Source organism: Tympanuchus pallidicinctus, unplaced genomic scaffold (assembly GCF_026119805.1).
Source record: "Tympanuchus pallidicinctus isolate F22 unplaced genomic scaffold, pur_lepc_1.0 scaffold3, whole genome shotgun sequence".
Taxonomy (NCBI): domain Eukaryota; kingdom Metazoa; phylum Chordata; class Aves; order Galliformes; family Phasianidae; genus Tympanuchus; species Tympanuchus pallidicinctus.
Genome location: NW_026294747.1, coordinates 83,512,987 through 83,525,499, shown reverse-complemented (window position 1 = coordinate 83,525,499; position 12,513 = coordinate 83,512,987). Strand labels below are relative to the sequence as shown.

The 12,513-nt window shown below is 38.7% G+C and overlaps 1 protein-coding gene across 5 annotated transcripts in view; it reads right to left on the bottom strand.

Annotated features, from left to right (window-relative positions):
* Positions 1 to 3,431: 3,431 nt before the first annotated feature.
* The window catches only part of GLCCI1 (glucocorticoid induced 1), a 50,355-nt gene continuing 41,273 nt past the window's right edge, over positions 3,432 to 12,513 (bottom strand). For 2 of the 5 annotated variants that reach the window (XM_052696436.1, XM_052696437.1), the window contains exons 6-8: positions 11,713 to 11,923; positions 5,695 to 5,815; positions 3,432 to 4,604 (exon numbers count right to left, since the gene is read on the bottom strand). In XM_052696436.1, the coding sequence (XP_052552396.1) occupies positions 4,253 to 4,604; positions 5,695 to 5,815; positions 11,713 to 11,923 (684 nt within the window). In that variant the 3' untranslated portion in view covers positions 3,432 to 4,252. Of the gene's footprint in view, positions 4,605 to 5,450; positions 5,571 to 5,694; positions 5,816 to 11,712; positions 11,924 to 12,513 lie in introns of all 5 variants that reach the window. The other 3 variants (XM_052696438.1, XM_052696439.1, XR_008209681.1) reach the window with 2 other exon arrangements.

Sequence of the window (12,513 nt, the reverse complement as noted above, 5' to 3'; positions counted from 1 at the left end):
AGCCAGACTATTTTACAACAGCCATTGATTTATACTTCTACAAGCCGCCCTTCCTCTCCAGGTTGTTGGATTTTACCTCAAGTAACCCATCCACATACCTACCCACTCTAGCACACTGATACCAGGAGCTCGTCTGCGAACCCTCGGTGGTCTTCGCAACTGCAGTGTCAGCCAGCATCTCTAATTCATTCCATTCCTTATGTTTACTTTATATTATCTCAGGCTGTGGTTAAATATTGAAGATACTGAGGCTCTCGAGGGCAGCTATCTGGCCCTCCCCAAGAGCTCATCTGTCAGGAAGCCATAAATCATTGCACTGACAGCACCCTGCTTCCTAAAACAAGCAGGTCGCTATCTGCTGCCCCTACCCAGCATACATAGGATTTACTCCTCCACAGCCTCTGAAGGGTCCGCTTCCAGAGCCACAACCTGTCTGGAACTATAACATTGACATCAAATGAATGGGGACACAAGGCAAAATTATTTCATTACCACTCTATCCTCAGCACTTTTTTTTTTGACTGCTTGTCATCATGGCTTTGAGGAGGACATGCACAGTTAATTACAAAGCTGCACCAGAACCTATGGAGGTGAGGGACTGCAGTCCCCGGGATGGTGAAGAATCACAGAATTGTAGGGGTTGGAAGGGACCTCCAGAGATCATCGAGTCCAACCCCCGAAGTTACCCATGGTTCAAGTTGTGCCACATCTCTGCAGGGTGAGCTGCACGCTTTTGTCAAAGCAGTTCTCAAGGAGATGATGTCCTTTCCCACCAGGACAAGCTGAAGCCACTGCAGCCAAACCACCCAGAGGGCAGGATGGCCAGAGTTTTTTCCTAGTCAGCCATATGAACTTACAATAAAACAGAAATGAAGCCTTTTCTGACTGATGCACACCAGCCATTCCCACAGCAGGGCAGGACACTGCAGCCTTTGCAGCTCCAGACTTCCAGCACTGCAGTTTCAAGATTTTCACACAGTCACATGGAAACCTTGCAATCTTTGGGATGTCAAAAACCCAGATTTCCACTTCACGACAATAAGCACTGAACCATTCTTATGGGTTATTGCCATAGTGCTTCTCAGTAAACACCGACTGCAGAGGATTTACATGTATTTAAACATGTATTCAAATATTATTCTTTCTTCCTCCCCCCTTCCCTCTCCCCATGTGGAAAGAATTATTTTGCAAGGCAAATGACAACCATTTGACTCACACAAAACAACACGAAACCAAGACTGTCAGTAGATTTATACCACATCCTTCAGGGTTTTCGTTTAGTTTCACATAGTGAAACATCTCATGGCTTTCATAATTTTCAACAGATAACTTGAAATTGGCCATACCACAAACACAGCAGTGGAGTTTCCAATAATGCTTAACTGATTATTTTTTTTTTCTGTGCTCTGAAGAAATAAAGACCTCACCACATGCAACAATAAAATACGCTATTTTTCATGTATTTGACCATTTTTTAGATATTTTTCCTCCTCAAAGCAGCGTGTTACGCAAAAATCAATGTGCAAGATGATGTAGCAGACTAATCACAGAGAGATGTGGTTGACATGAGCCTGGATGTATTTCTGGAACAATATTAAACATTAATCTCATTCTATGAGGTCACAGTTTCCCAAACAAATAAATGGACCGCCGCTTTTGTGTGTCCTCGCCACCTTCTTTTTTTTTTTAAACTATAATTTTTATTTAAATAAGACACAGGAACTTCTATACCGAAAAAATACAAAACAAAAGCCACACATTTCCTTGTGTAAAGCAATATTGTGTGATAATTTGAATACTGTTCAGCACAGTGGCTAGAAATAACAGTACAACTATGTACAAAACTTTAAACAATATTTGACAAATTTCTACAGCTGGATGTAGAATACAATAGAGATAAACAACTGCTGGGAAATTTACATGGCAAAGCATTAGCTTTAATGCATTTGGTTCAAAACCTTCAAATCTGCTAAGAACGAATGTGCAATTCAATTAATATTTAGTTTCTCATGGAAAAAAAAAAATAAAAGTACACAATGGCATTGCAGTTATTGTACAGAGTTCACCACTGATCTAAAAACAACTCATCGTATCCCCCGGTAATCTCACACCAACAACCGAGACTATGATTTCTTATCTGGACATAACAGAGCAAAAAAAGGTCATCATACTGCAATGTTAATCTAGAAGGAAAAATATCAAAAGGAATCGATACTTACATCGTGAGTATTTCCTCCCCTTTATCTTCAATCTATAAAATATATAGTGTTTTCACCTAGGCCTGAGATTAGTAGGGTTAAAGATGGCTGTTGTGTTTCAAGCAGGTTTTTCACGTGAAAATGGTTAGAGACAGACCTCCTCATGTTTTCTGCAGGGGAGCCAAAAACCAGTTACTGTTTTATAGGCTGCAAATTCCACCTTGTAAGGCAGTATTAACAAAACCTCGGTAATAAAAAGAAACCACGCTTTATCTCCAAAGCAAGCATGTACTTAGTGAGCAGTTATTGGTTGTTCACTCTCACCCCCCTCCATTCTCATCTCCAAAAGTGGGAAAGAAATAAAAGAATAATGGAGCAAATTTAAATGCTCGGTAGCTGCAGGCTACTAATCTCTTCAATTCCTGGAAAAGGTGAGCTTTATTCTCTTAGGAGCAGACAGCATAAATGTAATTCCACTGAGCTGAAAGCAATGGAGCAAGAACATCAAGTTTATTTTGCCCCTGGGGTCCCTCTTTGTATCACAGGAAATTATCTCTGAAAGCAATGCTCTTCTTGTTCCAGTACAGCAGAAGAGCACCACTAACCCGCTCTTGCCATTTCGAGAAAGCGTCCAGCCTGCAAAACCAGGATCATCATCTTTTTATTATTACAATTCATACTTAAGGAGGGGGGAGAACACACTTTTACACATACAGCTTAAAGTAAGCAAAAGTTATGGGAGAAGCTTTGATTAAGTAACAAACTTAAAACTACTGTTTTCCCCATCCCTCTTAAAACACCCACTTGCTACTTGCGGACTTCAATCCAAACACAGTTACTCACTACATAAATTAAATGCTGCTCATCTAACACTGCTCGACAAAATCTGAAAACCTATTTCCAACCAGCAAATGAATGAGCATTTCCAAAAGAGAAACTAAACATTAATTTGACTTTTAGACGGTAACAGTAGCATTTCACATCCTTAACTGCCAACAAAAACATGAGAGGAAATCCCCATCACCCTGCCGTGAAACCTAAAGGAATTTCTGTCCTCAAACAAAAACATTCTTGTCTTTCAAAATCCTCTCACACACAACATGGAATGTTTCTCATGTACAGCCTAGTACTGAACACTTTATTTGCAACAGTTTAACAGTCATTAACCGAGCAACACCTGAAACCTTTAAATGCCACATTTTACATATATTGAAATGACAGTGAATGCAACAGTTGTTTTTTTGCTTGTAAGCACATGACAAAGTGATATTCATCACAGATTTGCTGGTTCTCCTCACGTTCACCCACGTCCAGGGTCACCATTCACCTGGAGCTGAATGCACTTATTCCAAGAAAGTGGAATGTAATGAGGAAATATTAATGCATAAAATAAGGAAAGGCAAAAGAGTGATGTTCCCTCTTTAGCTTTGTAGCTGTAAAATATTTAATATCCCAATATGATATACATTCCAAGTTACCTGAGTTTACACTTCGAGAGAAGTACCTGAAGCTAGGCCATAGGGTGGGCACTGTGCAACTGCTGTGGCCATTTTTTTTTTTCTTTTTTTTTTTTTTTTTTTTTTTTTTTTGCATTGTGTGTATTACAGAAGTTAGAAACATAAACACCTGGATCAATTGTAAACATAATCCTGAAGTACAGTATTTTCCATAGGACACAACACAGCAAGACATTTTCTATTCAGACAGGCAACTTTTTTTTCTTTTTTTTATATATATATAGAGCTTATTTATACTGTAGAATTTGAAACAGAACACAGGACACAGTACTAATCTGGCCAAACATACTATGAAATGCATAGTCTCCACTTAAAACGCTTAATGATATATGGATTCTGCAGGCATCACTGCTTTCTCACAAAAGATGCTGAATATGGATTCTGTCCCTGCCAAAAACAGCGTTGAGATATTTTTCAGAATGCTGCTAAGTACTGCATTTTGTTCTGAAAGGTTGCCACCTCATGCAGATGTATCTGAACTGAACTGTTACCTCCTCAGTCCTTGCTTTGGGGCAGAGGCCTGCTCCACACCTCGGTCTAGATTAGCGCATAGCTCTGAGGAGAGGAATGCTCTTCAGTCTGAATTTCTTGCAGAAGAGGCTGCTGCTGCTGCTGGGATGGTTGCTGTACCAAGACCTCTGTAGAGTCCATTGTGCTGGTGTCATCTGACAGAGATGAGAAAGAGACCCGAGACGAAAGCTGCTCAACAGTCAGGCTGCTCAAAGCTGTGCTTTGACTGGAGTTTGGAGAGTTCTTCAGTGTCAGGTCTGAAGCGGGAAGTAGCGGGCCCAGAAGTTTCACAGGACAGAAAGCTGATCCGGTTGGGATGAAATTAACCTTGTTTTTGTCAGGACATGAAAAGAGAGGGGTTGAGACAGGCTGACGAGACCTACAACAAGAAAAGAGATTACATACTCGGCCAACTGAGACGTTTATATGTTGTGAACTTTGTGGTTCTACAGGTTGCTAAAATGTGAATGACAAGGAATGGGATTAATTGGACAGAGGGGCAAACATCTTCCATATTGGTAGTCAGCTAACTGATCCACAGCATTAAAAACAGTGCCATCACAAAAATGACTTGATTGTTACTGGATAAACATGCACCTTTCCAGCGAGAAAAATCTGCAATACATACACATGTGAAAAAATGCCATGGTAATTTAGAATGACACAAATTCCTCTTTAACAACAGCACTGCAGAAACAACACATGTGGTCACATCAAATCTGTGAGAGACTCCATTAATTTGACCTCTCCTTTCCCATATTCCATCATTTGCTCGGAGGCTTCCTCCACAACCTAGCATTGCTCCTTCACCATCCATTGGGCAATGAATGCTACTAGAGCAAGACCCATCCCCTCCTTCATTCTTTTCATCCACAGGAGCTAAGCACACAACCTCAACAGCATGTGTTTACTGCTGAGTCTAGGGAAAAAGACACGATGTCCAAGAGTTTAATTTCTGATTTCCTGCTCAACAGCAAAACTATTGAGCAAAGTTTAATGTCATTAAGTATACTACCATCTAAACACACTTTATATTATATAGATCTCATGCCATTTTATGCATTTTAAACACAAGCGTAGCCATAGGTTATACAGACGCAACCTTTGCTCAAAACTGATAAAGAATTCTGGCAAGGGGAGTTTTTGTGTTAAACCAGGAACATTTACAAAAGTTAATGCAAGCATATGAAGCGAGGTTTATAAATGCTTAGGAAATTAAATGTACCTTATCTTTTCCGCTTGGATTTTTGTTGCCTTTTATAAATGCACAGAAAGAGTTCAAGCATAAAAGACTCCATTTCCTCTTCAAACCAACATGAACACTTCAACTTCTCTTCTGTACAAACTAAGAATAGTTTGCTCCTGAAAAGCTCATCAGCTGGAATAGTTTATTCATCTGCAGTTGGCTGGGCTCAGTAAACAGGTTTACTGCTTTGCAGATACCAGCTGATATAAAAGGCATTACTTACGACATTTCCTCAAAGACCTTCACTCGCTCACATCCCTCTGGGGGCTCTCGTTTGAACATGTAGCTGTTGTTTGGTTTGGGAGATGAGGCATACTTGGGCAACGGTGAGCTACTCCCACTGTCTGAAAATTTAAAGCAGTTATATTACTAGAGATTGAGAGTGTTTTCTTGATTAAGCTTGATTTCCAAACAAGATGCCTTTTTCACAGTTCAGCCACTATGCTGGTTTGCTTCTACCACAATGATTCCTTTATCGCAGGCAATTTCTAACACCCTTGCATAGCACATTTCTTCTGAATAAAAGCTTCAGTGCAGCAGTAATCACATAACACGTAACAGGAGGATATTTTTATCCAGAGCACCGCAACTGGCATGAAGAGTTGTGATCCTGGAAACAAATTGGCTCTAATTATGTATTTCAAAAAATATAAATCAACACAGTAATATGCATTACACATGCAGAAGAGTTATGAGTGGTATCGATAATGCCTTCTCATTGCATAAACAGTTACTGAAAACGTGTGCATACAGCATCTGTCTTATTTTATAACAATTCTTGACAGGTATGCTGACCACATTAGTTTCAATAATAGCTCAAAATTTGCAAACAAAACACATTTTTAATACAGATACTGGTATGTCATCATTATAATGTCCCACCTCATTTGCTCTACAGTTTAGTTCTCTTAGCATCCAAAATCAAGCCTCCACAATTCCACTCTCATCGTCACTATTAGGACCTAGCTATTCTTAATGGCTGCAGCTGCCTTTGTGTTTTGCAGAGGGTTACTAGGCACACCTAGAACTAAAGACACATACATCTAGGACATAGGACAGACTTCACAGCAGGCAGACTTCCGCACTTCCTGGCAAGTCTGAGAAATAAGACTCAACTCTCGTGAAGTCAGAAGAACAACCGTTTGAAAAGTTCACCTTAAACAAAGTGAACCACCTTTTCCTTCATCTTGACAATGTTGACACTGAATTCAAGAAGAAAACAAAATAGGTGCAAAAATAATTACTCACTGAAATTGACCCTTCTGCAGTGGCTTCTACTTTTTCCAAGAGCAAGAGGCCAACACAAGTGGCTCCCTGTTCTATGTTTCAGCTTACAATTTAAAAAAATGAAACGAAAAGGCAAGGTTAAGGAGGATTTAGCAACTTACAAGAAAAAGCAATGAAGAGAAATTGTAGCTCCTACTTTGGCTCCTTTCAAGTGTTTTCACCAGTCTGGTGTACCTTATTCTTTTTAACTCTGATATCTTTCCTTATTCTGTTGCTGTTCAAATGTGCTTTTTCAGCAACACTGGAAAACCAACCAAAGCTTCAAGCATTACAATCTGGGTTCACTGAAACATGTAAGTTTTTCTTAAGAATTTGCAAATGGTAACTACATAAACATTTGCATACGTATGACTCAAATACAGAGGCTAATCATTAGAGGTTTTGAACCATCAGTGAGACACGAATCAGCTCCAATGTCACATATCCTATTTTACTGTCAAAGGTATGAGAAGATGGTCAAAGTAGATCTTTGTATAGTGATTATTCTGCTCTTGCCTGCTGCATGGTGAATACAACTTCCATTTACAGAATTTTTGGTGTTAACTGTATGAAGGCAACAAGTCTAGAGGCAATGCAGGTATTTGTCCTGCTGAGCACATGATGGTCTTCTGGAATCTTTCCACTGTTGGCCCTCATAGCTCATTCCGAATACAGAAATCATTAACAGAACCCCGACAGTTTGTTTCCCCCTTCCAATATTTAAAATTGAAGATCCAAGTTTCTATTTAAAAACTCTGGGACATAAAATGAGCTACTGTTCATTCTAGCAAATACTGGAAAACTGTGGAGGTACATCCAAGGAAAGAATTAAACTGAATTCAAAGTTAAGTCAGCTCTTGGAAGATTCAGAGTGTTGTCTAGCCAGTGCAGTTTTCAATAAATTTTGGTTTGTTTAGCCCTGTTTGGCAGAAACTTTCTACATAGAACATCTGTTAAACATGTAAAAAAAAAAATAAAAAATCATATAATTTAACCAATCTGTTTCTCCCTTTGCCTCCTTGAGCTTTTAAAGCTTACTAAATTGTTAGCTTTTCACTTTGACCAAACGCACACCACACTAGTATCTGAAAAGCACAGGAGGCTGACACGTATAAGCTCTCTGTTAGCTCTTCACTTAGAGTGTAATAATGGAAGGGTGCTGGTAATAAAGCCACCAGCTGTAGTGGTAAGAGGAAGTGTGAAGCTTAAGCCAGTCTCCAGCCATGTATCCTATCGGGTCTTAAGCAATAAATCATAACATCATTACTCATCTGCAGTGTCATTTAAGGGATATTCTCAAACAATGCTATTTATTTTTCATTTTTTATATGCTTTCTCAGAGGTTGCAATGCACGATCTGGCATCTGCACCTTCCAGCCTCCCACCGGTAGGGTGTGCTCTGGCATATTTCAACAAACTAATCACATTTCATTACCATTAGGATTGAAGATTAACAGCTGTAACCTTTAAAGTGAGCTTTGTTACCATAACCACACTGAAGACAATAGGGAGCCCTGTTACACAGAATTCCTGAACATATTTCAAAGTGACATATTCTATAATCTAGAAAATGTTTAAGTTCATAATTAGACACTGAAAAATAATATTGTAACAAAAACATTCAACACCACTAACTTTAGCTTGCATATATTACAACGGACAGACTGAAAACAGCTTGTAAAGAACTTTTTCTTTTCAGTGACATAACTTGGCCAGTGAACCTTGGGATTTGGTTTGATACATTCAAAAGGATTTTCCAGCTCAAAAACGCCTTTGTTTTTTAAGACTACCCAAAGACTTCTCATACAATTTTTATTTTAAAAACTATGAATCAGACACCCAGAAGTTAGAAAATGAGATCCAGGTCAAGAGATAGCATCTTCATGAACAGATTACTTGTTACAGCCTGCTAACAACAGCAGGAATATTCAATCTACACAAAAGTACCAGAATAAAAATCCCTAGAAAGCAGGTTACACTATTTTCACATAAAACAAACAAACAAACATCACTGAATCCTTATGCCTTCGGATGCCTTTGAAATTTACCTGTTACTAAATATGTGGGACATGTTAGTCTCATGAAGAAGGATATCATAAAACAGATCTAATGAAAGCAGTAGCTTTAATGGAGCAAGGCAGTCGTTTAGCTTGCAGTGACAGTATTTCACAATAAATCACAAAGCCTGGTGCCATGAAAATACACTCTCTCCCACCCTTCTCTCTCTGCTCCAATCTTTACCATTCGGTATCATTGCACTATTTGGAGATGTATTGTGACCCTTTTCTGAAATCTTTCACTTTCTTTTGAAAAATTCAATAGACTTAGCAGCTCCCTGCAGAAACTTAAACCAAACAGCTGATGCAGTCCAAAGAGCAGCTGTGAAGGCCTCAGGCCAAAGCACAGCTTTGCACAAGAAATAAAAGATGCTTTGGAAATGTAAAGCAGCGCTGTCTGTACTGAGTGCTGGCTCCTCTCACTGCTCCTGTGTCTCAGTCAAACTGCTGACCCTCATTCTCCACACAGAATCACACTCAGGAGCAAATTTTAAGCTGATAATCATATTTTAATGGAAAAATTAAGTTATTCCACTAAGGAGAAAAATAAAATTCCATCTTGAGACAAGTAACAAAAAAAAAATCTGAAGTTTAAAATGCCTAAATTCTGGTTATGTGTAGAAGAACATTTTTCAAAACTTAGCAGGTCTTGCAGCAAAGTTACATAAGTTATACTGCAGCACAACAGAATCTTTTAAGATGAGCACAAAAAAGTTTGTTTTGTAATGTAGTTAACATCAATAACAGATGTTAATAAAATCACTCAAAATCCTTTTGTTTCCTTACAATTTCTACCGGTATCACTCGCTTAGCTATAATTTAACTCTTCTGAAGCTAACATTCTGACCAACCTGTGACATCAATGTTCTGAGAGTGAAGGGCACACTTCCTAATGACTGATGCTACTTCTACAACCTCTGAACAAACTATTTGCTCCTGGCAAACTGCTATGTGTTTTTCTAGTTTCTATCTTGTCCTTAAAGAACAAAGTTGCAATGAGGAATTCAAGCTTTTATTTTGCATAAGCAGGGTATCATAAAGCCTAAACTAATTTAAAAATATAATTAAGTTTAACTCTAGAAAGCATGCTGTTTATCAGCATCACCTATATACAAAGGCAGACTTTCGATACAGACCTAAAGCCAGCCTTAAGACTGAAACCACAAATACATATCTATCTACTCATTGTGAAGTTCAGCAATGGATTTTACTCCAGTGAACTGCTCGGATCATCACATATGGAAGGTGAAAACCCTGAAAATCATTGAGAAAATTAAGTGCAATATTTCAAATTATCTTCACTTGCTAGTGCCACTAAAAACCACTAAAAAACTCCACTCACTGTGATAATTGCGTACCAATCGTTCAATTTTATCACTTTTTAAGATATGTATGTTTTAAGGATAGATACAACAAACTTACCTGTCAAGGCATTTCCCTGACTGCTTGTACTTTAGTGGATGTCTACATATGCATACTGTAAGAAAGGAAAGTAGCAGGGGGGAAAATAATATCCACAGTTGGTTTTGGAACATGACAACCTATCACTCTGTGCTGGGATAAGACCTTATGGTTAACTTACAGGAAGACCTCATTGTGGCCTTCCAGTACTTGAAGGGAGCATATAAACCGGAGGGAGAATTACTGCTTATGAGGGTGGATAGTGATAGGACAAGGGGGAATGGTTTCAAACTGAGAAAGGAGAGGTTTAGGTCAGATATTAGGAGGAAGTTCTTCACACAGAGGGAGGTGACACACTGGAACAGGTTGCCCAAGGAGGTTGTGGATGCCCCATCTCTGGAGGCATTCAAGGCCAGGCTGGATGTGGCTCTGGGCAGCCTGGTCTGGTGGTTGGCGACCCTGCACAGAGCAGGGGGTTGAAACTCGATGATCTTTGAGGTCCTTTTCATCCCAGGCCATTCTATGATCTATGATATAATTTCTTCTGCCCCAATCTTACTCACTTCAACTTATCACTTAGAATTAAGATTACTTTAAGGATGACCAAACAGAAAATAATTGCAGGAAGTGCTTAAATCTTAGCTTGTAACCTCAAAATACTGTTGCTTTCAGCTCATTAGTAAATCTATGCCAAATCAAAATCTTAGCTTTTATTTCCTGTGAACATACTGCTATTAGCTTGCACATCTCTCCCAAATGCATTTTTCCAAAATAAAGCTCATATTTACATTGATTAAAAGCTCAAGTTTAGACAACCAGAAACCCAAGAATCATTTCATTGTAAAAAGAATTGTTCAAAATCAATCTTTTTATGACAGTGCCTCATTTTCACACTGTCTTGTCTGTAAATTAACTCTGTTCTCAAACTCCGATTTACTCCCTCCATAAAACTACTTTTTTCAAACTTAGACAAAACACTGAATATTGACATATTAGCACACAAATTACACTGAATTTTTCTTCTATTAGAACAACATATGCAGACAGATAATTACTCTCCATCAGATTTTTTTAAACTCAGATATGAGTTCCTCACCAAATAGCTTCAAATGGGATGCGACTTCAGAAGCAGAGTACTTATAAAGTAGTCCAAAAACTCACTGTTTTGATCAGTAAATAACTCACCCATGATGAATACACAGTTTATCACAAACCTTCTTGAAACCCTTTTGAAACAAACACGTTACACTCTGAATTCTTTGCATTCGAATCTTCATAAATGGGTAAAACTGTTTGCTGTGCTCCTCTGACGTATTTATGGAAGATGTTTGTGAAGCTTCACAAACAAGAGGGAAAAAGATATGTGAACAAACAAAACCAATTTTAAGATAAGTCCTCAATCCCTCCACAACAATCAAACAAAAACGAAAACTGATGTAATGAGTAAAATGAAGATAACTGTAAAAGCAGGACATCACATGCCTCCCATAGGTAAAGGTGGGCCATTCTACTCTCACCTTTATCACGGTCATAGAGTAAGTCTTCTGTTGAGCAAGGACTCCCATCCTGAGATTCAGGAGGGCAAAAGGGAGACACACATGGTGAATGGCTGCTGCAGCTGCTGCTGCGCTCCTGGACAGACGGAGTCTGAGTGTCAATGCTTCGTGTACTACTGCTACGATAGTGAGCAGGTAGCGGGGCCCTCCGACCATCAGGGATATCCAACGGCTGCAAGAGAAACAAGCAACTCAGATTTCTGAGAAAAGATCCAGCTAGTACTCGTAATTGAACAGGTGAAATCTTTTTTTTTTGAAACAACTTCTGGGGAAGAAAATAATGCAATACAAAATGCACAACATACATTAATTATGCTCAATGCTGGGACAATGCACAGATTTCCCAAGACAATGATATGCTCTTATGCAATGGAGTTAAATTAACAAAGAGGTGCACTTTGTTGTTGATCTACACTTGCCAGCATTTTTTTTTTAGCATTTTTTCTGATATTTTAGAAAGCAGTCTCCTCCTCAAATCAATAGATCTCATTATTCTAAAGAGAATAGTTAGCACAGAGCATAAACAAGTACCATGACAGAGGTCACACCTGGATAAGAGATATTTCTAATACAATAGCATATTATTGGCCTAACAATGAACTGAGTTACAATTACAAATGAAACCATCCAAGTTTGGTTGTAATTCTCTAGCACTCCTGTAGTTTCCAACCTTCACTTCTGTAGCTGGCTTACAACAAATTCAGAACTAAAAGAAAACATGTACAGGCTTATACAAGGTTCACAAGCTTGTTTCAAACTGAA